We start from the raw sequence: 26,119 nt of genomic DNA, 5'->3' as shown, positions 1-26,119 counted from the left end.
TTTCACTCAGCCTGCTGGGACGAGACAGCTGATGCACTGAGCAGCTTCCATGCAATTTAAGCTGGAAGCCCTGAAACACAGCACGGGGCTTCACAAGCTGTATCTCATTCCCCAGTCCTAACGGAGAAAGGAAGGTTGGGATGGAAGAGGGGTTCTGTGTAGGCTATAAAGTGTGGATTGCTCAAAAACCGCAGATGTTGACACACATGCAGAGGGACAGCTGAAGCACCTACAACTTCAGCCTTACCACAGCCCAGCCAAAAAGTCCTGCAGTCATCACAGCTGTGGTGGACAAATGAGATACAGATCTACACTCCAGCTGCTGCAGCCTGACACACTGAAGTAAGTTCAGTGACACAAATTTGCAGTCTTCCTATACTCCTCTTGGAAATGTTACTGTGGAACAGGATTCTCACACCACCCGCTTATTAGAAAAAAATATAGAAAGTAAAGATAACCTTAACCATTTTCAAAGTTTAAAATTAACATGAAAAGCATAGATCAATGAAGTAACTTTAGGATAGGTAACATAATCCTAAAACTTAATATTTACTGCTATTTGATGAGTTAATACCACAACTCAGATGTGCTTTTGCTGTAATATGAATGGTGAATCCATATGGAATATGAATCCAGAGCTGAGATCTCTTACCTCCAGAAGAGAATAAGGGGAATTCTCGCACAGAAATGTGTTAGCTGCACACTCCTTCCACGCCTGAACTTCTGACACCAAGGACTCGAGCCTCAGCAGGTAGTCCAGGTGCACTGGAATAGACCGACCTCTTGTGACGAGTTCCACTAACGTGTCCAGTACCGGCACACGACCTCCAACCTGTCAGATTATAAATGAGGAAATGCTCGATGTATAAAAGACATAGTATGAATCACAGTAAATTATTTAAATTAACTGAAGATAGAGAATTTATTGCTTAGACACTTTCATCACTTTTGTATCCATTATTTCAACATTTGAGCTGCTCATACTCTAGCCATTAAGTACACAGACAAAACTAATAGAAATTAAAAAAAAAAATTACCAAATGACAGTTAAAAAAAAAAAAGACTGAACAATATAGCCAAGCCCCCAATCTAACAATCTGCATTCCCATTAGAAAATCAAATTAATTTCAAAATAGACCCAGAAAGCAAATCCAAGCCACTCCTCAGTATGCCAAGAGCAAGAAGAATTTCAAATATCCAGTTTGCCACTTGAAAGTGACCTCTGTTCATTCACGTGGCAACTGATGCTTAAGGCAACAGAGTTCCAAGGTCAGCAGTAGAGCAGGACCAAGAGGTAATTTCTAAAATAGGCAGTGATTTGGGACTTGAGAACCATTCATCCAGAACAACCCTGACATCTCTAGCAGCCAACCTCAAACAACAGATACCATGAGCTGTCAGCAAGTCAGTGACCTTAGGCATTTACACAAGACTCAAACTGTGCAAAAAATTCTTGGCACATACAAACACATTTTTCCATATTCAGTAGGCAGAATTTTCAGAGTCTAAAATATGAAATTAACAAATACCAAGAAAAATTACTTCTCAAGGTAACCCTCGAAAGTTAGTGAACTCTGAATACAAACTTTGTTCCTTCAAAAATTTAAAGCCTAAGAAAATATTTTTTTAAATAAAAACGTCTTGACTCATTAAAAATCCCAATTCAAGTCAGATTGGCCTGAGAAAATTATTGCCAGGTTAGAGCTCACTTCATGGAAAAAACATGACAACAAACGAAAACTTCGGAAATCATTTGGCCATTTATGTCGAAATGTGACATCACTGCAATCACAGACCAACCCTTTCATCATCTGTACATCAACCCCTTGCACCAGTACTTGCGAGGCCTGAGACGTGAACCACTTCAAAGAGATGGTCCAGCCTACAATTATTCACTTGGGCTTGAATGAGCAGTGTCTGGCTGCACAAAAACAGTGCTAACCTGAGAAAGGAAGTGGGCAGTGAGAAGGAAGGAGAGTTAAGCTGCCACTGAACTGTAAATAAGCAAAAGACCTGAAAACACATGAAAGGAAATTGGATCCTCAAAGAAAACCATCTGAAAGGTCAAAAAGGTCTTCAAGTGAGAAGTCCCAGAAGCCAAGTAAAGACTTGTACAGATCTTTCTCTTTAGAGGATACTTTTTTTTTGCTCACTCAAAGACTTATTTCAGAGTGCAAACATGAAAACTGAAATCAAGCAAGGCTGGAAGGAGTTTCAAAAATGGAAAGGGATGGAAGAAACAGTGAAGGAGGAAGAAGCCAACTAACTTCCATTTCCGAATTCTGGCAGAACTATATAAAATTACATGTACTTTAATCTATGAAATCAAAAGCTGACCATAAGCAATAGAACAAGAAACAGCTTTGAGACTGAGCGTGCTTAATGAGGCCATAACTTTCAACACTACGATATGTGAAATGCCACTACGATACAGCTGTAGAAACAGCAAATGAATTCTACAGGGCCTCAGAATAGGCAATTGTACCACCAGCATCAGAATCTCTATAGCATCAGGTCTTGCTGAGATGTCACTTGCAGTACAGTACAGTTTGGAGCATGCTCCAGATAGGTGCATTCAAAAAAGGAGAAAATGTAAGGCCAGGACAGTTGTCTGATCAGGAGTATTTCTGGATCAAGAGATTTAAGTTTTTTAGAAGATGCTACAGGAAAATGATATACATTAGGCATTCTTAATTCTGCAGGATGCTGAAGCACCAAGCGCACACAACAGAGCGTGCAGTGTGCTAACATGACAGCAGTTACTACCGATTCCCAAAAAGCTAACAGCTCGTTTTACCTACCTGTAAAGATTCCACTTCCTGCAGCCAGTCTTTGGCCTTCTGCACTGCATCTTTCAGTGCAACACCATTTGGGAGATAGGCTGGGATCTCCTCTATTTCTTTCAGTGCTGCTACAAGACTGCTCAGCGACTGCCGTGGTCTAGGTATACAAAACAGCTCAAAATGTAAAATACTGCAATACATTTCAGGTATACATCAAATAATGATGTTACACCTGGTACTAGCGATGCTTACTGTACAAACACTGCATAAGTAATACAGGTGTTATTACTGAGGGGAGAGAAAAAACTTAAAACCCTTCCTCTGTGGCAAAAGGAGGACTTGCCCAATGATATTGGAGCACCACAAACACTGCAAGCCAACACCAGCATGTAAAATCACTCAGTCACACCTACCACCTCTATCCCTTTCCTTTCAGGATCGGGCAAGTATTTGCCTTTATGCTGTGGACTATATGAAGCCCTTCAGACACAAAGCCAACTATTTCCATCTTAAATAGCTTATGGAACTACAAAATGCAACAGTAAGATTTAGCTTCTACCTGGCCTTTATCAGATTTCTGGCTTTGTCATCCCAGTGTTCAGATACAGTAAGGAGCTCTTGCAGCTTTGCCATTGCTTTCTCAACCGCTGGGTAGGGAGCCAGTCCAACACCTGAGTCTATAAGACGTCTCATATCATCTAGAGTAAGAGAGTTTTGGTCTGAGGAAGCCAGTTGCACATCCTCGAGCCAGCGTGCCTGTTCCAGACGTATCCGCAGCTCGGCAAGCTGGGGTAAATCAACATCAAAATCAAAGCTGACATCTAACAGCTCCTGGAGTTCTGCAGCACAAGGCATTTCTTCAGAAAGGAGTTTTTGGCTTTGCTGTTGAAAAGCTTCTACACGATCAAGCAGATCCTGAAATATATAATTTCAACATCAAAACAGAAGAAAACGCACTGCCAAATCTCTTAAACATTTAAGTGTAAGCTTAAACATTAAGTGTAAGTTTCCTGGCAAGCATCACGTTGCCAAGCATACAACATGCCCAGCAAATTATTTTGACATTTGGAACACTTAGTGCATCTTCAACACATAGTATATACCAGCATCTCCTGAGAAATAATGTCTCCACTAGCTTGAGGATCATAATACAAGCGAATTCCACTCAAAACACCTTCAAACTAAGGGACAGGTTTCAAACTCAGAAGAAGCGAAAGGCTCCAAAGCGAAATAAGTGTTCCATCAGTGCTATTTTCTGGCTTTGTTCTGGGATGATGATGAAGGCTGAAGAACGTCAGCATTAAGATTAAGAAGGATGCCAGATGTCTGTTTGGGTGTCTGGCATTTTTGAAATTCTGCTTTTTAAGTAATTAGGTATCTTCACAGAATTATGGTGCTATTAACAAATAACTGTAAATAGCACTGTATTATCTAAATTCTAGACCTGATAAAGCTTCAAAAACCACAGTCATAAAGCTGGGTTGAACTGGTTATCCAGACTTGTGATCGGATTCAAACAGCTACACGTTACTGTCTGGTCCCTCAACCCTGTATCTATGGACATTCAAAGGATGGTTCAGGAGTGGGGCACTGTATCTTCTGGTTCTGAGCCTCAGATAAGCAAAGCGACTCTTCTTTAAGACAGGAACCACACCTGCCTAGAGTTTACGTCCATTTCCTTGGATTACCCCCTCAGTGGGACATGCAGTATTTTGGCAAATTCTGAAAATCAAATCTTGAAGCACTTTAGTGCTGATCGTCTCGTGAGCAAATAATCAGCACTAGCTGATAAATGTGGAAGATGCGTTCGTTCCTCCAGAATTTTCCAAGTTACCTTCAGTAATGGTGTCTGACTGAGGACGCAGGGCAGAGCATACAGCTGCCTTACAAACAACCGGAGCTCGTTCACAGTCAGCTGATTTTGAGATTTCCCTCCTCCAGAGCGATACCTGCAAATACACACAGTAACATTTGTTCTATGCCACTAAAACCAAATCTAAACTTCTCAAAAATCTGCTTATAATTTCTTGTAAATTGAATTTTACTCATAGGCAATGTAATAATCAAAAGGCACCCAAGCAGCCTAGGGCTTACATACATGGGAAAACTTATGTTGGCAATAGCAGAATAAACTATTGTTGCAAACACTCTTTCATATTAAACAGTATTCTGGAACAACTCCTCAGCCTTGGAAGGGCACTAGTTATTACAGAATAAACTTAGACTTTTTTCCAGAACACAAAGCAATTGTGGGTAAACTGTTCGGTTATGTTGCAATAGCTATTGTAGTAAGCTCTCCCCATGCACATACCAAAAGAGAACAAATCCCAGAATGGGTTTTGTATTCACAGGTTGCGTAGGCACTTCTGAAAAATCCTCTTTAAGCTAAAATTATCATTTTCATTTTTACCTGAAAGCCTTGTATCAAATGAGTGGCTGATAAGCGTTACCAAATTAGCTAGTATTAAAAACCTCTCTAAACTCAAGCCAGTATTAACTAGGTCTGAGTATCCCGAACAGAAAAGGAAATAAGTATCTTACAATGCTGACTCTTTTTCAAGACCTCTAATATAACAGCCCCGCTACATCAGCTCAGGAAGTGAAGGTAATTAATTTTTCTATGAGGCGTAGAGTGTAATGAATATGACACATGCACCACTGACAGTTTTTCAGTTCTCACTGCACAAAGGGACTGTATCATGTTGGGAGTTGCTCTGTCTAGAAATATCACACCATTTTTTTCCCTTTCAGGGAACAACTGAAAGAATTTACTGCCCAGATGCTCAACAGAGGGGAAGAAGAGATAGGAAGCTCAGGATGTTCAACTTATTGCATGGCAGATAGGTGGGTCTCCCCTGTAAAAGATGACTCAAAAATTAAAGCTTTTTTTTTTTCTTCTCAAGTCTTACAGAACACTGGCATCTATGTCTGATGACTCAATTTTGTTGCAAACGTGTAATAACATTTACCTGGTTTGTCTTTTGCCATTAAGAAGCTGTTGTGCAACTGAGGCACACTTGTCTGCATCCTGTGTAACTAGTCTGAGGTGTCGCAGGAGGTCATTATCTGGAAACTTTTTCATTTCTGATTCTTCTATCAAAGCCTTAAAACTGACGAGACCTTTTGGGAAAGATATTAAGTTAATATAAGATAGTAAAGATACTAAGATAATTAAGTTTGTGATGGATTTTAAATGGTAAGGCTGAATAATACAACACATTAAATATATTTCTATTTCAACTTCAGTTAAATTTAATGGGAAAAAGTGATTTATAATCTTCTCACACAGGGACAGCTTAGCATAATTTCTGGAACTATAACAAACGAAGTATTTACTTTAAAACAAAATTATACACAATTTCTTTCATTGTCATATAACGCAAAATTTGCTAATGTTCAAGAATTAAAAACTGAAAAATTAGCCTTTTAAAATTACGTTTTGCAAACAAAAGGTAAGATTCTTACTTCTTTTATTGTTAATTTTTGCCTCCAGAGCTTCATTAACATTGGAAGCCCATTCGTTGTATGATTCTGCACGCATCTTTAGTGCATTCATCATTGGATAGAGCTCCTCCAGAGTATAGCGGTACCTAGAAGTAACACAGAATTCAAACTCGAGCAAAAACTGGGGAGGAACATGAGGATGGGAGGGAGAGGCATCAAGATATGCTGGCCCATAAAACACAGATACAATCTACTGTGCACTAAGGTTCATATAGACCATGTTCCACCTAAGACAACTTAAATCAAACAATTACTTCAAAAAGCGCACAAGCTACATTCACGTAGGACAAAGATGCAACAAATATCAGGAAAAAAATGTGACAACAGGAAAGAAAGCTAACAACAAATAAAAGATTACTCTGCAAGGACTGGAAGTAATATAGGGGACAATGACATTGTTGCTATAAATAAAAAAAGTAAACTAATTTATCCAGTAATTTTTGCCCTTATAGAACAAGAGCAGAATGCTGAGAAGAAAATGTCTTTGTGTAAGAGCACAGAAAAGGCACTTTGTTTTGGGGGCACTCTATTTGCAAAGGACTGTGAGAAGCAGAATACTGAGACTAGCACCATTGACAAAACGGCACAGGCACTGGATTGTTAGTCTGCAATATCTACATGTATAATGAATATCTCCAGAACCCAATGTTATTTGCTATCTAAAGCTTACCCCAGTTTATATTTGTAGGTGGGACAGGAACAAAGATCCTCTACATGATACAAGCATACCAGTAATCCAGGTTTACATGGACAATAAACAGCAGACATGAAACAAGTGGTTTTACACTTTAAGCACTGTCGCTCATCATCAGGAAACAACTCAAAAGCCACTCTCTCCGAGTCAGTCACTCCCTGAAAAAGAGCACGTTACATCACTTCAAAGTCTAACAAACAGGTGATTATTCCAAACTAAAACATTAGAGGCTAAGTTTATCAAAGGGATAATAAAGTTTAGAAATAAGATATTAAAACCAGGCAAACAAAGATTTTGTTTAATGAAAAATCAGCTATTCTGACAACATTACTAAGAGAATGAACATACTTTAAAGAGAAGTCTGAACAATATTAAAGGGCAGATGATAAAACAAGGCTCATGATAAATGGTTCTTTTTCTAAGCATTCCTCTGAAAGCAAGTGCTACTACTCAGGAAAGTACTATGTAGCTTTAAACCACTGACAACACAGTGAAGTACAAGAATGTATTGTGCACCACTATTTCAATGTTCTTTCATTCATTGTAATATTATTTCCAACAACTCACCAGTTTCTGAACCTTCTCACGCAGCATCTTCTCATCATCAATCATAATAGCCATGTCCTTTTGAACAGTAGATGCTACCACAACATCAAGAAACTCTGCTTTGGAAGCCATTTTACAGATCATCTCATCATGAGAAAACACACAGTAACGGTGTAGCAGGCGATAATGTTCTACACATTGGCGACCCAATGGCAGCTGCATTGAAAAATTAAAAAAAACAACAAAGAATTCTTCGTGAAAATTACATTAAGGTAATGACTTCTTATGTTGCTAACCAAAACTAACCAGATTAGAGGTCAAGACAAATCCTTCCAGCAGCAATACTTGTAATTCTGAATGTAAAATAAAAGGGAAGTCAAGACCCCCACTGATTTCTTGTAAACCAGAACTGCTTACAACTTCACAGCAAACACTGAAGGCAAGTTGATTAGCTAGGCTCAAGGGGAGAACACACCATCTGGAAGAGACCATATCGAGGGGCAACTAAATCATTACATCACAGTAGGCCCAGAAAGACAGAAGTTAAAAATGCATGGTGGCTGGGGCACCATGGAGCATGCAAGGCAAGCTGGACTTTTAGTCTCAAACCATACGTCTGTTTTACAGAACACATCAACTGTACTTCACCATGGGAAATCACTGACTCCACAAACAATTAAAGTCCCTAATTAACCCCAGACAGACTTAAGAATTCATTAAGGGCTGGGCAGGTTACTCATTGCTTTAATTTAAGGCTCTGTGCTGACCCAGGTGATGCTGATGCTAAGGTTACATGCTAGTCCCGTATAAAACTCACAGGAGAGCAAGAGGGAAAAATGAAACCAAACCAAACATTATAAAAATACAGTCACTGTGCTGCAGAAAGGTTACTTTCAGTTTCAGTCACTTCCTTTTTAGTCTCTTTTTTGTTGTTTGGTTGGTTTTAAATATAGGTCACAATTACGAATAGCTAAGACCACTTGGGGGAGGCGGTGGCAGATCATAAGAGGATTCATGATCTAGATGTGCACTAGAGGTGTACGTCAGCTAGGAACAATTTTGGAACCGCACACTTTATGAAATGCTGTTTTTGGAACATACCCAATCAACAGTGCAGAAGTTCACAGCTTCAGCAAAATTGAAACCCTGATTGAAGCCACTGTGATAAGCTCTTGGAAAAGTGATCACAAACTCTCCAGCACACTGATTGGTTCGATAAACCTACGAGAAAAGACAGACAACCATTAGGTCAAAACTGAACAGAACTGCATGTTGAGAATACAGATTTCCAGTTCCCAGTTACTCCTGTGGTAACCTCATATAGCTTTCAAACCCAAGAATTACAACTGGCATTCAGTAACACATAAAACCCCAGAAAGCACAGGGATTTCATTCAGCCATACTCGCACTCTGAGCGATTTTGTATCAGCTGTCTGCCTTTTGCACTTTTAGCTCTGTTGACAGTTACACTGGTAAAGCACAGGTGAGACTCTCTTCAACATGTAGCTGAAAGGGAAGAGGAATTTGGAACATACTCAAAAGTTTATACACTGCTGTAAATCTAATGCTTCTAGTGATAGACAACCGGCATGAGAGCAGGTGGACCATCTTCCTGCATCTTTAAATTTTGAACTCTATCAAATCACAGCAGACACTGTAAATCGTGCCGCTTTTTCCAGATTTTCCTTTAAGTCCCAAGGTCAGCTAGTCAAAAGCTAATTAAGTTGTAAAGGGACATAATTCCCATGAAAAGTCTAATATGGAATATGATGGAAACTGATGAAAAATGTTTTTAAAATAGCTGAGAATTTAACCAGGAAAAATAAGAGGATGTGGATGACACACAAAGGAAGAACAGGTTTTGGCCACTTGCCAGAAACTCTATGCCCCAAAAAATGGGTCTGATTAAACTGACATACGAAGAGCTCCTGTCATTGTTTCAAAGGTCATAACTACACTTTCCATCTGAGATACAGAAATAGAAATACACTGAGGTGGATCTCCAGAGAAGAGTTTGCCAAGCAATTCCAAAAGCAATGATTCCATTGCCCATCTGTTCATACTGGCACATTACACTAGACAAGGAAGATACAACACACATGGAAACTACCACAACATCTCTGTAATAAAAGTGGTTTCAGTTATCAACTTTGAAGTAGAATTCAGAGCAAATGAAAGAGGGTTGGGTTTGGGGGAGTAGCACAGGAGTCCAACAACATACAGGCACTCCGTGGGCCATCAAAGTATTCGGGTTCATTATGGTGACAAGTTGGTGCAAGAGATCTGGCTGAGATTCAAATAGCTCTGGAGCAAGCTTCTTCATTACATCCTCCAGCTGTTCTGCTGCATAACCTGGGGCTCCATACCACGTTTTAGGCTCCCCCCTGCAAGATTATTAAAAAAAGTTAAATATAAACAATCTTGTAAGATACATTTTCAGTCTCCTGCTTTAAACACACCATGTCAAAAGAAGAGTATATCACCAGGAAGGAATGTAAAGAATATGCACTTTCCTGAACCTTCCCTTTTTATGCAGATCCCTCCTTCAAACCTAAGTTTTTAACTGCCTACATTTCTGAGTGCATACTTTAAATATTCAGGGGGTGGGGTGGGAGAGCAACACATGACTAAAGACGTCCTCAGTGAAGTTCTGTCGATTCCAGCACAACTTCAAAATCTAAGCTGTGTACTGTGTAAGCTGTGTACTACGAACGCAAATTCCCTGTTGGATCTAACAGCCAAAGCCATTTCTTTCTGTCTTGGTCATAATTGCCATAAAAGCAACACATAGTAAGCAGAAATTAAGGTTCCATATTATGTAACTATAAGAGAAGCAAAAGACATCAAGGAAAAAAAAAATCCATATCCAGAGTAGGAACAAAGAACCTTTAGCAAGAGTTTAAACCACTGCAAGCCAGTTGAGAAAATCAAGGTAACACAGGTGTTTTCCAACAAATGTTGTTTCAGGTTTACAATGAAGCTGGCTCGCTTCAGAGATGAAAACGCCTCCCAAATGCTTATAAAGAGAGATGTTAGAAAAGGTATTTAGAAATGAAAACAGATGAATCACTTTCACCCAGGACTACTAAAGAGCTGGCAAAATAAAGCTGACCCAGTACTTTTTTCCCTTCTTTTCCTCCGATAAATCATAAAACAACTGGGAGAATTCCAGAAGAAGAGAGTAAGAGATGACGACTCAAGAAGCATATTCACCATATCTAGGAATTTATTCCTATACTCAAAACAGCACCTCTATCATGGTGAAGAAAACAGCAAGTGGGAGGGACTGTGGAAGTAAAACTATATTAATATCACCAGGAGTGGCATAAGTAGAGTCTTTAATACACAAGTGACTAAATGATTACGTGGCCCAGGACTCAACCATCACCTTGGAACAATTCCATGAGTTCACGAAGAGTAGTCACAGATCCAACTAAAAACTGTCCTGTGTAAACCCAATGCTGGATAGGTGTCAGTGTCAAGTACTGGATGACAAGCAGTTATGAGCTGTTCTAAACCTGCAGCAAGATACTGGGACCAGGGGTTTCTGGACTCAAAGAGAACAGATAGTGGAGAAACATAAAACTCTAAACTATGTGTGAGGTTTCAGTCTTATTAAGGCAGCAAGCTGAGGAATGGATAAAGGCAACAGTTCTTTCTGCACTGCCACCAGAGAGCTCCACATTCCTGCCTTCAATATTATTGGCATCAATGCTAGCAATTCTTCCTCTCATTCGTATCATTTATATATTTGCAAGCATCATCAGAAGCAATTCTTTTTCTTCTTGTTTTATCCATTTCAAGAACTAACACAGGATTTACAGCCATGTAGGAAAACTATTTCCTTCAACCCTGAAGGTCTGCTACTGTAACCTGGTTCACTTGGGACTACCTACTATAATGTACTAGGAACCAAGCTACTTCAATGCACATGAGAACGCTGAAGAAGGATGTCCCATCCCCAGTACTTTGCAAGAATCAGTGCTGCCTTCTGAAGCCTCTTCAGAGTTTGGAGCATAGTCTCTCCAGTAGCAGGTCATTACAACTTACTTCTTCGGCCAAGAACACTATTAACCCCAACTACACATTGTTCTCAAGTAGGCTAAAAGGAACAACAACAAAAAACAGACGTAAGCTTGTAAGTTGAAGGGGCATACAGAAGAGTATCTGCAAAGGAGAAGGGAAGACATCAAAAGACATTCATGTCAGTGTCTGTGATGTATGTACACGTGTGCACATATACATGCATACACCTATGTATATGTCTGGCCTTGACTGCAAATACCAGTGTGAATTAGCACAAGTTATCCAGAAAGCACCACCACTCCAGCTCCCCAGCAAGCGCTCCTAGAAGAGATAAAATTTCTATTTGATCCAAAAATCCCATAGCTTTCAGACTGACAGAAGATCCAGACCAAAAAAAAAAGTGACAAATGACAATGAAGAACATTTTTACAATGTGCTCTTGATCACTCAGTTACTTAATCTCTTTCAAAAATTGATTTTAATACTGCCAAATACTAAGAAAGAAAGCCATCTAAGTCACTGACTACTCAGAATGTGCTACATTAGAAGCTATTTCAAGGAGCAGCAATTGAATAACTGACCAAAAAGACTACCTACTGAATAGTGGCTGGGATGTGGTTTTACCATTTTTATGGAATACATAAGAAAAAAAGGAAAAGAGCTTGACAGGTTTCAGGTAAAGTGACAATTCTGAATAATTCAATCTCTAGAAAAGCTGTTAAAAGGTGAGAAGTTTAAAAAGTTCAACCTATTTAGAATATCAAAGAGATGGCAAAGATAGGTCCTGATTACAATTGACAAGTGTTCACTTGATGAGAGGATTTATGACAAAAATCTAAGAGACAAAAAGTATGCAGGATCCTAGGACTGTTAGTTGAAGCTACATGGTTTTTAAAAAAACTTGCATGATTTTTAGTTTCACACTGAGCATAATAAAACATCTGATGGAGTATCTGCTGCATCTCTCATGGATTTTTTTAAAACTGGGAATGGATGTCTCTTTCCAAAATATGACCTCTTGTTCAAATGCAGGGATCATTGCATCGAATTTAAGCCTGTTATTATAGAATTGTAAGGTTTATTCCAGTCTGAACTCTTTGAATCTGGTTTTAGTCCATTAATTAAAAAAGGAAAGGGTGAATAAAAGGGAGATTACTTCTCAGGCTGAGTTGATCCCTCTCACTCACCAATGCAGATAGTTAATCGAATAGCTCCAGTGGTCTTCAATATGCCAACAAAATGAAGAAAAGCACATTCCTACATATAGCCAAGGTAATTTCATTCCACATATGTCTGCAGTGATGTGAGCAAGAACAGACTGCTCCATCACAGGCATGTTGTTTAAATTCCAGCCACTATCAAGGTATTCCTGAAAATTGAACAGAACAGTCACAAGTTTAAACAACATGAAGTGCAAAAAAAGGTGAAGCTGCCAAAAGATCAATAGAAGAAAAGCATCTTTCCAAATTGAAAATTGTAAAAAACAGGTCTATGAATCATAGAACAAAACCTCTGTTGTCTTCACTCTTTCTCAAAACATTATCTGACCTATGTTAGATTGAGATTAACAAAATAATAATCTCAAAATTATTTATTAACTTTTAATATAAACTCATGACTTTTTAACATAAAAAACCTGATGCAATTCTCTTCCTCAAATACTATGCCAGATACATAAAACACTTGGCAGACCAGTTCCATTATGTTGGTTTGAATCAAAGAGACCTATTTAATAAAGAGATGATACAAATATACCAAGTGAACTAATAAAGACCTACCTCTTCTTCTGGTCTCACTTTGAATTTCCCATCTCTAACTGGGAAGCCACTGCCAAACTCCTTTGAAGCAATATCAGCTCCATATTCCACTGTAACATCCTCTTCAATGGTACTAACAAGTCTCCAGAATTCCTTTTCAACCAGCTCAGTGGGGACCATCTAGGTATGAGGAAAAGTATAAATGTACAAGGACTCAGGAATCAGTATATAGAGGGGCCGTGCATAAAATCTAGCTCAGGGAGGAACCTCCATTAACTTAACACATTTCATGTCTTAATTGCTTCAGCAAAACAAACAAAAAATGCAACAGAAATGGGTTTGCCCCCCAGACATGCTGTTTCTTTGTAGTCTCAGCAGCAGACGATAGCTGGAAGAGTATTTCCTTACTTACAGATGCTTTTTCAGAAGTTAAAAAAACAAGAAAGCAGCAAAACAAGAAACCATTCCTTAAAGCACTGGGGTAAACAGGATCTGATTTGACATTTCTTCCCATTCAAAACTGGGCTTCCACCCTCCCCCATGAATTACATAAGCACTAAAAATGAAATCTACATTATGGCATTAGGGTAAAAACATGAACATACATGTACTGGCATGTTAAAATAGTCTGACTTGAATGCATCTGCCATTTCTCCAAAGGTGCGCAGTGTGTAGTCTCTTGCTGCTTGTTCAAAACCAAATGCTTCTTGAGGCTTATTACACTCCTGCAATTGAAAAAATAATTACTTTAAAGTATAAATAAGACAATCTGCACTCAGATTTTACACAGATGGGTTAGTATTACCCCATTTGGCAGGAGCAGGAAGGCACACCAAAATGAAATGACTGCACCAAGTCACACAGCCAGAGGACAAGTCAGAAAGCACACTCAAAGTGCCCTGACTTCATGCTCTCTGCTTGATTCACCAAACTATGGTGTGTACTGGTAAATCTGCACAAACACCAATGAATTAATATGCCAATGCCATAATTTCTCCTTCCTTTAATACAGCTAAGCAAAAAAGATACAGAAAACTCCATACTGAAACACACAGTGAGATTCCAATTTTAAATACGAAGGGAAGGCACCAATTAAAATGCAAACTATTCTTTGGAATTTCAGCAATGCTAGTGCAGATCATGTTTTGGCTCTGCAGTATTAAGTGATAGCTTTGTGATTTGAAGCACTCCGGGTCTTCATTTTAGTTTTGTCCTTGATCACCTTGTTTGCACAACTAAGCAATAACAAATAGTGTTTTCAATCCCTGGGGTCATATGTAAAACAGACAATTTTCAACCTATCTTTTACAGTTTGTCAAATTACCTGAGCCAAACACTGGGGGCACCTCCAGTCCCCTTTGGGAACATCGTGAAGGGGTGGAATTAAACAAAAAGTATGGTAACTGTCATCACAGCCATCACACAACAGGAGACGGTCCTCATCGTTACCACTGCCACATAAGAGACATACATACAAATCCACCTGTAACAAGAAATTGCCAGAGTGGGAATTTGAGCACTTAAGGTAACTCATGGTAAAAGAGAAGTTTGTAACTAAGTCATCCATGACATTTGCTAAAGTTTATTTATTTTCTCTCTGAAATAGAAGTGAGAAAAGCAAACACAACATTTTTATGTCTTTGTAACTTACATAACCCCCTTTGAAATTTAAGGAAGGACTACAAAAGTTGCAAGCTCTTCCCTGTAGCCTTCTTCAAATGATGGAAAACTTGATGCAGCAGCCAGGATAGTTTCAAATCAGCAGTATGTGGATTTGACAAGAACATTTTAACATCTATTGGTGGCTCACATATCCTTTTTCTTCTTGCTGTCATGCATAACATGCACAGATGTTTCAGCATCCTCTGAGACCAACTATTTTGAGTCTCAGAAGAGAAAAGAGGGTTCCTCTTAATGGAACTGTACCTGTTTTTTCTCAGAAATACTACCTGAGACCTTCCTTTTTATTTGGAAAGGTACTGGCTTCCCAGCGAACGTATGTACTTTTGGAGAGGGAGGCACAGTTTTGAAAGAAGTCTGATGGAAGTTTCACACAGCAGCTGCAGAGCCCCAAGAAAAAGGTGCAGGCACACCAAACATGTGGGAAGAGAACCCAAGTTGTAGCATAGACAGAAAAAAATCTCAGTATTATCTTCTCACTGGCAAGGCAAGGCTTTGCTGCTTTTGTTGTTGTTTGGTTTTAGTTTAATTTAGGGGTGGTTTTACATGGAAGGCTGGAGCATGAAATTATTTTTTATGAAGAATTTTAACAAGAAAGCTTCCAAGTTTGTAGTGAAATGTGAGTAAGTGGCAGGTTTGTTCAAGACCTGGGTGCAAAAGCTCGCATTTAAACTCCCTTTGAGATTAGATAGAGAGATCAGTTCACAGAAAAACAAGTTCTATTTTGACTCTTCTTTCAAAATTATTTTGAGGCTGTACCTTGGAGACAGAAAACAAGTTACATGACTTGTAGATAGTGAAGCTTATCTCTCCTGTTATTTTCAGCTTTGTAGCAGCCTGAAGCTTTACAAGTGTCTACACTCCAGCAGGCACAGGCACTGCTTTGTTTCAACCACAAAATTACACAAAGAATACAACGGAGTCCTTACTGCATCTAAGTGACACAGAAATGTCACTACATACCCTAAAGAAACCCAGAAACACCTGCAAACAATATGAAACATCAGGAATGAAGGGCATACTCACAGCATTAGTAGGTTTTTTGGATCGGGCTTTGGATTTGTCTTTCTCCGGCTCCCCAGCATGCTCTCTCTTCTCAGGAAGTTTCACTGAACTATACATTTCCTTTTCTGGTGCAATAGGAGAAAAATAAGGCTATCACAAAACGTGTTAACACTTAGCATCACTGGTTATTACTTATTTTGTTTGCCGTGACTTCTTAAGATTGCCACTCTATGTTATTTTTTGGAATTACTTTTGTCCTATACACACATTGGGAGCACTTCTCTTTCAAAGGGAATTACCATTACTTAAGGTTGTACTAAGAACACCGACAATGCAGGCAAGTTCGTAAACTGTTTTAATCTGTCATGTGCAGAGATGGTCACTGATGCCTGATTTTATGATGGTAATGAAACATTAATACAAACAGTTTCAGTTAAATTAAGGCAAGATTTGAACACCTGCAATGCCCACATAAGCCAGTACTATCGGAAAATCTGAACATGCCATCACAACCTAGAAATGACTATGGCAGACACATTTTAGAGTGGGTATTTTAAACACTTTGCAAGTCTATTTATCTTCAAAACCGAAATTTGTTTACATGAGGTGTTATCAAATGTGGTTGAATAACTCCATTTTTATGGCAGCATGTAACACAGAGAGATGAAACACTGCAACTTCTTGTGATGATCTTCACACTTCAGTTTCTTGCAGTGGGAGCTTTCACGACAGCGTATGATCAAAGATGACCACGCAACAGAAGTGGCCCTGAGAAAGAAGCATTTCCTCTACATTCTTACATTCCTACCTAATTTGGGCATGCTTCTTCTCAAGCCTTAATTCCTGACATTTTGAACTAACAAAAAGCAAATGTATGTTCGCTTCTATACAGCAGAGTTTGGAGAATCCCAGGGTTCTGGTGTTGAAGACAAGGGGGTAATGGAAGTTCTAAGCTAAACCTACAAGCGAGCTAGAGACCTTTCCACAGAGATGTAATCCAATCCAAAAACATTTCTTGAAGTCCAAGAGCTAACAAATATATTATAAAGAAGAATGTCTACATTTATCAGAAAGAGAATAACTGACTACAGCTTTTTGGTTCTAAAGATAAAGTAAAAAAGATTAATGCCTAGAGACTTTTTAAGAAAAATATTAAATAAGACCATAATCCACGCAAAAATTCTTGAAAGCAAAGACTGTGAATGAAACAAAGATGACTCAGAGCTGCTTAATGTCAATCATCAATTGCACATGCTTGCCATATTTGCTTTGTTAAATTAATTGTCAACAAGCTTATTCTCTCAACTTGATGGCATTAAACATTTCTCCTCAGTCTGAAATTATTTCTTGACAGATAACAACAGATTCAGGACTATTGACAGAAGCAATTAAAAATGGTAATATAGGAATGTTATGGTTAGGTTCACAACATAGTATCTTTCATCTTTGTGAGTTTCAATTCCTTATTTCAAATTCTTTCCTAAAAGTTTCTGAAATCTGATACCTTCCTAAACGAGTTTCCTGTATTTAAAGCTAGCATGTTGATGCTACAAACGATTTAAAATTCAAAACAGAAATATGGCTTAAATCTCATTTCTGCTTGCTCTGTAATAGACACTGAAAATTAAGAAGTACAATTATTCATCTTCAAGAAAACCCTAACGATTCACAAAACAAATGATTTCAAAGTCATAAAACGACTTTTACAACAAATTCCATTTTGATTTATTTATTTTATGTATTTTATTTAAACACTCCTGATTTGCTTCAACCACTGAATTAAAATTTGTTCTTGAAATAAGTTATTACAAAGTAACAGAACTTGCATTCCCTTTGTTTCACTCGCCACTCACCGTTTTCACACTTTGGAGGTGCACATCCCATCCTGCGTCTCAGATTATGAGTTCTGGCCTCTGAAGGTTCAGATTCACTTTTCATATTGGTTGCCTTTAAAAAAAAAAAAAAACCAACACAATAATAATAAATAATTTAAAACCACAGTAAGATCCTTAAATAGAACACTGGGCTTTACATTTGTATTTGTGAAACTGTTCACTGCCATACAAACTCATGGCTACGTGCCCAAGTACAGACCTACAGCTTTGGAATGAATCGCCCTGCTGGAAACACCAGCAGCCCCCAGACCACTGGCCACTGCACATGATGCTCCAGGAAAGGCTGCACACCCGAAGAGATCTGCACGTTGTTCTGCAAGTCTCTAAGCTGAGTAACTTTGGTGTCAGACCCTTGCAAGGCTTTAAAGTATATTTTTAATGCTTTCAAAGCCAAGGAAAAAAATTAAAAAAAGACAATGGCTTTCAGCCATTAAGGTACTGGTAACCTGACTCCTAGGGAAAAGCCAGGCAGGCAGAAGTCAGGCAGACTTCGAGGACTGTGCTTACACTCCCTTACACTCCCTATTTTATACTTGTAAATGAATAAATCTAAAAAGGTAACCTAAATTTCTTCAGTGCTTTATAATTTAAGAAAATAAAATTAAAAAATTAGACTTCAGAGAAGAATAACACAGGGAACAACCTGAAGAGACTTAAAAGGAAAGTCTTCAAAAAGCCTGTGGCAATAATGGCACCATAATATTTTTAATTTCATCTCACGGGAACTCAATAAATAGCAAAGGAGCAACAAACTACTTTGGGCTTTTATAAGATTTGATTTTACTCTTCAAAAGCAGTATACTCCAGTCTTCTAAGCTGGGAACTCGGTGTATTGTGGAGCTTTCAACACAGAATCGTGTTTCCATTTAATTCTTTATTTCTTCTCTTTAGTTTTGACACAGAGAGACCAATTCTCAAATCCCTCGGCACAAAGATGGGTTTCTCCAATACTGTGGTTTTTTAAGCTTAATTTCTTAAGGAAATGAGGTCATGCAACTTGCTCCTCACACCAGTCAGTCTGTTGTCCACCCCTCCTTGACTCCCAAATAATGCATGGACTTGTTGGCCTAGCTCTAAAAGCTAGACTTCCATCGTTATCATGTACTTTTTTATTTTGTTAAAGAAGTATATGTGTTTTTGACACTGTTTCCCCATCACTTTGTGTTTAATCTGTCCAAACTCCTGTCTCTCTGAGAACAAGAAGAGGTTCTATTGCTTAAAATACACCATAAATAAATAAATAAAAACTGGTAATATTTCTCAGAATGAACACCTTTCAACCCCAGGCAGATACTTCAAATGGAAAATTTCAGCTCAAACTGCTGAGGTTTTCTCAGAATTATAAACCTACTCATAATAGGCTACGAGTGGAAAAGCTTTAGAAAACCTTAGTTGTAACTTAGAAAAAAAAATATATAAGCAGAATTTGCAACAATTAAGCTCTATTGCTTGGTAGTAATAAGAACCACAATTAGAACAATGGGAGTTTAATAGAGAGACTGAAACTAACTGGATTATAAACAGAGTCAATCATGACCTTCCTAACTCATGATGTCACCACTACTAAGACAGTCTCCTGGGAATGAGCCTCTTCAACTGCTCAAACAAAAGAAATAGTAAGCTCTGTGAAGGCAGTAACATCAGGCTGGAAAGACTGAAATTACAGCAGAACAACAAAGGAAACACAACAATTTTCTAAAATACATCTTCACGGGATAACTCGTTGCATACACATTTTATGTTTAGCCAAGTAAGTATTATTTCTTAAGCATGTAATATTAATCTTGTTACAACCTATTCTGAGTTAATGTTATGCAATTTTCTCCTCAGATTGCATGAAGAAAGTATCTCAAACTGATGGAAATCACGGGGTCAAAAATGAAGGAAAACAATGCTAATGTCATAAAGAAAACGGTCTCTAATCTAAATTCTGGCTTCAACTCACAAAAGGTTAACAGAAACCTCTCAACACATTAAAAGAATACCTGCTGTTTACTGACTGTTTTCTGAGGAAATTAAGATCAAAGCTGCATAAAGACAAGCTTCGTTTCTAGAATTTATCACTTGTGTTTTATCTATAAACCCCATATCATTTATAATTATGCTACAATAATATTTTAGCATATACACTCATAACTAGTATGCAAGTGGAACAACTTCATTAGAAGAGCCCCTCAGAACTCCCAACCTTAACATTTTATTTTCTTTTTAAAGTATCAAACAAGTCTTACTATTTATAGTTCATACATTTATAAATATTTAGGCATGTTTTAACGAAGATAAACAGCTATTTACTATTTATGTATTTGGCGACCTGATAGAAATAAAACGCACGCAACTTAGCTAAAACTTGTTGTGCCATTACACCATCGCACTGTTAGGTCAACTATCTCTGGATTACAACTTCAAGCTCAGACACCACAGAACACTTACCCATATAAAGACAGATTATCTCACCTCTGCTCTTAGGCGTTTTGCTCGACGAGCAGGTGGACAAGTTTCAGATGGCTGAACAGACTGTCTCTGCGGAATATCATGGGGCTTATATTCCTTGTCCTTCGTGTCACTAGCAAGATCTGGTTTCTGCAAACACTGAAGAGACACCAATTTGATTACTTAACTTCTGTCTCCACTTCTAATACAAACTGCATAGAACAATTTCCTGGATAATGTGAAAGAATGCAGACAGGACTTTAATATTTACTGTGACGAGTTAATAAAGACAGTATTTATGACAATTTAAATGTTACCATTTTATACAAGTCACAAAATCTCTTTTTCCTGCCCTTTTACTATGTGCAGTACCCTTAATAAAGGCTCTTAAATAAAGCTGAAGTCATCCTTTAAATTTTATGAGCACCAAGCACTTCTCTTCCAGAACACTGTTCACCAAAATAACAATTGCAGCAGAACGGTATAAAAAGCAGGCAAGCTTCCATCAGAAGATTTTCTAGTTTCCTCCCATGCCTGCCTGTCCAGCAGCCCATACAGTGTGCAATGAAGGTCCTATTTCACTGCATTTACGCAGTCTTTCATAGAGCAACACAACCAGCAAGTCTAGCCTTCTTAATCCTAAACTGTTCATAAAACCAGCCGAGTGGGAAGTTGTGAATTATAGGACCAAAGCATTCTGCGCTTGGAATTTCTTGGAAGGCCAACCTAGTTGAGGGCTATCCAAACAGGACTACACAGTGCCCAGGGTGGGAAATTTAACACTTGGAAATTTCATTCTCAGCAAGTGAAACAGCATGTCAAAGTTTCAAAATCATTTGGGGAACCAAGTTATAGTCCCCTGCAACTCTGTCGTATGTTATTAGCTCTTTCTAAAATTCCAACATTTCACTGTGGGACTAATACCAATTCTTTTACTGGATGATGCTTTTGCAGATGGTATCAACTGCACACAGGAAACTGTTGTGGTGTCCTGACATTGCATCACTGTAATGCTAACATCCAGAGTAATACAAAAGTAAGTTGCAGCCTATACATCCCTCTCAACTGAAACAGAACTTTGTCTGAAGAACACTAAAAATACGTTCTTTATATATTTTTGAGAGAACAGAACCGCTAGGTGAATTATGAGCAGAAGGGAAGAAGAGATGCAAGAAGAGCCTTAGTTCTTTCAAGTAATTTCTATCAAAAACTGAAAACTGGGCACACATTTGGCAAATAGTAATTAGTACAGCTCTAAGTTTGTCAAGGCACAGAGCCCTCAATAGCAGGAGACAAGACATAACACGTTTTGATGGGTAAACAACAAGCCCTGAAGAAAGGAAGAATTTTATGTTGTCAGGAAATATCCCACACAAATTGCCGGGATACAATTTCCCCAGTTCTGTTCATCTGTTCCCAACAGAATCATTTTGTCAACAACAGAGAAAACAGGATAGGAACTGCAAGAGAACCGTTACAGTGGCATAAGGACTGATTCTCTGTAGACAACACAAAAATCAGACCTTCAGAAACAAATCACAGTCAGTAGCGGGAGGGAAAGAGGAGGGAAAAGCAGTATTTCAGAAGATAAGTCCATGTTTTAAGAAATACACGATTGACAAAAGGGAAACATCAGTCAAGGACAGCAGAATATGATAAACTATCATGCAGAGGAAGTCCACAAGACTTCTCAGAGAAGCCTCTGAATTTTTTTTCAGCACAGACTTTGTTAGCTATAGATTGATTCTTTGAAAGCAAATGCGTGACTTCAACACTGAATACACACAGAAAACCACTGAACACTGCAGCTTAAACACAAAATCAGCACACATCCTGGCTGAGGCTCAAAAGGCAGGCACGTTCCTGTGCTGGGTACATAGAGCATTGCAGCTAATTCATCAAAGATCTTGCTCCCTTGAGGCTCGGACTGAAAGAAGATGATGTGAATTATTTCACCTTAACATCTGTGGGAGAAAGTCACAAACAATTTCTCAGGAGAGAAAAAGACCAGCAGAAAAGACAACCAAGTAGGAGAAATATGAAAACGAGTGACCAGAAAAGTAAAGGAGACCAAAGTCCCACAGAACACTGACACATTTAATAACTTTTGTAAATTCTGGTTCCTTGAATTATGCGCTCATGTGAAACCTGAACCTTTCACAAAAAAAGGAGTTTGTACTCCTTCTGGTAACAGAGGACATATGATCCTTGAAAGCAAATACCTAGAAGGCAAACAGCTTTTCCTAAACAAAACAATAATGAAACCTGGAAAGAAAAATAACAAAGAGCAGAACTTGCCTTGTTTCATTGGAGTGTCCAAGCAAAAAAAAAAAAGAGCACTGCTCATTGAAAAAAAAAAAAAAAAAAAGCCCAGAAGACACTTCCTAAATACTAAGTTTTCAATAACTACTTAAGTAGAAACATTTCCCAGAGCCTCAGTAACCTGAAGGCAAAGCAGCAGTATGAAATGACTGTTAGTTAACATTTTCAATTGTACCTACAAGAGCTAGGAGCTAAAGTCCTGCCTTAAGAATGAGAATTCCTCTGAACCTGTATCACTCCATGACTGACCCTATTAACTGCAAGCACGTGTCTTTAACAAAGGCTACTAACTGCTGTTTCTTCAGTGCTTTCCTCTCCCAGCCAGCAGAGCCTTTTTGGAAAGGTTAAACTTCTACTGCAGCTTCTCTGGAGCTACATCCAAGACCTGTCTAGTGAAATATATCAAGTTAAGAATAAAATAAATTTACCCCTGAAGAACTTTGCTGAGTATTAAAAAAACGCCAATTTCTGGTGTTTGACTGAACAATAGCTTTAGTAAAAACATGCTACTAGTTCAATACTAAACAGCTCCAGATAATTTCATTACCTTTTCATAGATAATTAAATATTTCCAGATGAGCTATTGGTCAAAACACCTTATGAAGGCAGTTTAATATTCATCTAACCCACAAATAAACAAATAATGTTATACTCAGATCTGGACAAGATTTAAGTTATGGCACAGCCAACAGCGGAAATGATATCCTTCCATATTTCCCCACGTACAAACCACAGGAAGAAAAACAATATTGCAAATACTACCAATTAAGAAGAAAAATTAGTGAATATAAGCACTAATCTGATGGATGATGATCCTAGCAGCATGGAAGGCTTCTCTTGAAAGGCTTGTTGAAGTATCACAAGAAGAAAGCACACATCTGAAACTGACAGCTGTCAAACCCAATAGCTGTATCTTCTTCCCAGCCCCCCCCCCCCAAAAAAAAAAAAAAAAATCACAGATGCTTAGAGTCTCAGTAAATCACTGAACAGACATAAAATAAAATGGATACCTCCACATGAAACATCTAGGAAAGCACCACTTACTGTGAACACATGGAAGAAAGCCAAAACAGAATCTCATCTGAGATTCATCCTAAAAAATGAATTGCAAAACAAACTCAGTTGGAAGACAACATTATCAGGAAGAAAAAAAAATTGAGTGGAAAATGAGCTAAAAAGAAGACTTCTGTGGATTCTCTCAGTTCACTAAAAATATACATCATTCCCACATGTAGGAGGGAAATATTTTAACAGATTTTATGGGGGGAGTTAAAAAAGCAAAGTTAAACATACCAACATGGCTTTTCCAGAATTAAATGATGCACTGAACACATCAGTTTGGAAAAAAAATATCAGGTGTCAATTGCAAGAGAAAGCTTGGAAAGTTACATTTAAAAAGAAGCATGACCTCATCAAATGAAATCACAAGCAGTCATCTGAGAATGTTTTTCTATTCTGAAAGGGTCCACTACGGAGAAAACCATGAACTGTATGATACATCAACTGTACGATAGGCACTTGCACAGGGAACCTACATTTCCATGAAAGCGTAGCACCATGTGAACTGCTTTCTAACCTTTAGATCTCTTTCCCTAAGTAACTGCATCTCAAAAATATGAAACCAAAGACAGGTGTCACAAAACACACCACTTCAGAAGAACAGCAACTCAAGAATTAAAGGTTTCTAGAACAAAAATGCAAAGTTTTCAATGACGTGCTTCCAGAACACAGTACTACTTTCCACGGCTTCGCATGAACACCTCTCAGGCAAGGCAAAATATTTTTGTCACAGCAATTTCGCTAGCATGTTATCACGAGGCTGCTGCAAACTGTAGATAGAAAATACAGAAACACAGAATTCAAGCCAGTCAATAAGTTAGCTTTAAGAATCCAGCTTAGCAATGATTTAAAAAAATTTATTTTTGATTAGAAGTCTGACTACGGTTTTCTAAATTGCTTACCGTCACCTACATGCCATAAAACATAAAATGCAGTCTTTGGAAATATGCCATCAAAAAATAAAAAATAAACAGACTGGCAGCTAAATTAACTGGACTTCAGTTAGCTCCAAAATAGCTTACCAATAGGCTAGCTCCAGACTGGAATAAGTTGTAAGGATAGAGAATACGCTCATAGTGCGCACGGATGTGCGAACCCACTGCTTTGCCAGGAGCAAATCCCATTCTAGTGGCTATTTTGGTCCATTTTCTCTCCTTGCAAACTACATCAAATCCTCCTTCTTCTGCAACTAGCTAAAAAGAGAAAATAGAATGATTATAAACTTAATACTAAGATGAGCAGCATTTAAGGAAAGCATTGCTAGTTTAAGTAAGATAAGGACAACAACACAATGTGTATTTTAAAAGAGAGAAGTATAGTTTTTTTTAAAAAAAGTAACAATTGTTCAAAAGCTGTAACTGGAACATATAACCTAATCAGGACATGTAAATATCTTTGAATTACTTTACAAACAAGTCAGCATCTGCATGTGATGACCAAACAGCAATTCAGCCTACTTATGAGAATTTTTCTGGATGCAATTTGCCATTCCTCTACTTCGTATTCTAATAGACCTTCTAGCACAGTACAATCAGCTCTTCTCTCTAGAACATTTACTATGAAATAGGCTCAAAACTAATCAAACACTACCCTAAACGTAAAGAAGCACAGAGAACATACCCTTGAGGGTCAGCGAATCCCATCCCTTGCTATCACAATACATAATCTCCTCCACAAGTTCAACAAGCCTCATCCTAAAAGTAACTGGATGTTGTTCTCTTGTATTCTTAATAGAATGGTCTTTTCTCACTGCTGTCATGGTTCAGAAGCTTCTTCCAGTTAAGCTTAAGTTAATTCTTTGTATTCAATTTGTATTCAAGTTCAACTTTGAAGAAGAGTTGGAAATTTAGTTTAATCTCCCTGCTCATATGAAAGCTTCCACAATTATTATATTTTCTATTATTTTGTCACATTAGTTAGGTTAGGTTGAATAAAGTAATACGTTTCCATCTTAGATATACCCCCAAACCTATCTTGATCAATTATGATACCATCCCAAAACTGTGATAATACAACTTTTTAGGAAGACTTTTCTCCATAGTCTTACTCTATTAAGCTGAAATAAATCCAAGATCTTCCTCTCCACGTGTGGAATTTTCAGTGTACATCCCTGAAGTTCCCAAAACTTTGCAATCTGGTCCAGGAAATTCAGCTTCACACGGGTTTGGGCCTGAAAAACGAGAATTGAATGGAATGCTAAATACAGATAAAGCTTCTGTTTCCCACAGCTTATAAGGTTGCAGCCTCTACTGCATGTCTGCCTGTTCCCTCTGCAATTGTAATTTTGCATTTTTTCCTTCACGTCATATGCAGGGGAAAAAAAATGTACAAATATCATATGTCTTTCCCGAAGTCACTTATTAACTTTTTGTAAGGCATTTAGAAAAGTACTGAGAACAGACAAGCAGCAAATTA

The 26,119-nt window shown here is 38.1% G+C and overlaps 1 protein-coding gene across 1 annotated transcript in view; it reads right to left on the bottom strand.

Annotated features, from left to right (window-relative positions):
• The window catches only part of KDM5B (lysine demethylase 5B), a 49,015-nt gene that overhangs the window by 9,615 nt on the left and 13,281 nt on the right, over positions 1-26,119 (bottom strand). Inside the window, exons 3-21 of the mRNA XM_082778515.1 lie at positions 25,752-25,874; positions 24,727-24,897; positions 20,348-20,482; positions 17,849-17,942; positions 16,017-16,120; positions 14,635-14,793; positions 13,916-14,035; positions 13,332-13,490; positions 12,741-12,922; positions 9,749-9,911; positions 8,629-8,748; positions 7,549-7,743; positions 6,958-7,139; positions 6,249-6,373; positions 5,753-5,903; positions 4,618-4,732; positions 3,343-3,698; positions 2,802-2,940; positions 653-832 (exon numbers count right to left, since the gene is read on the bottom strand). Coding sequence (XP_082634641.1) covers positions 653-832; positions 2,802-2,940; positions 3,343-3,698; positions 4,618-4,732; positions 5,753-5,903; positions 6,249-6,373; positions 6,958-7,139; positions 7,549-7,743; positions 8,629-8,748; positions 9,749-9,911; positions 12,741-12,922; positions 13,332-13,490; positions 13,916-14,035; positions 14,635-14,793; positions 16,017-16,120; positions 17,849-17,942; positions 20,348-20,482; positions 24,727-24,897; positions 25,752-25,874 — 2,973 coding nt within the window. The remainder of the gene's footprint in view (positions 1-652; positions 833-2,801; positions 2,941-3,342; positions 3,699-4,617; positions 4,733-5,752; positions 5,904-6,248; positions 6,374-6,957; positions 7,140-7,548; positions 7,744-8,628; positions 8,749-9,748; positions 9,912-12,740; positions 12,923-13,331; positions 13,491-13,915; positions 14,036-14,634; positions 14,794-16,016; positions 16,121-17,848; positions 17,943-20,347; positions 20,483-24,726; positions 24,898-25,751; positions 25,875-26,119) is intronic.

The sequence above is a fragment of the Aythya marila genome, assembly GCF_965140915.1.
Source record: "Aythya marila genome assembly, chromosome: 24".
Taxonomy (NCBI): domain Eukaryota; kingdom Metazoa; phylum Chordata; class Aves; order Anseriformes; family Anatidae; genus Aythya; species Aythya marila.
This window is presented reverse-complemented; position numbering and strand designations above follow the sequence as displayed.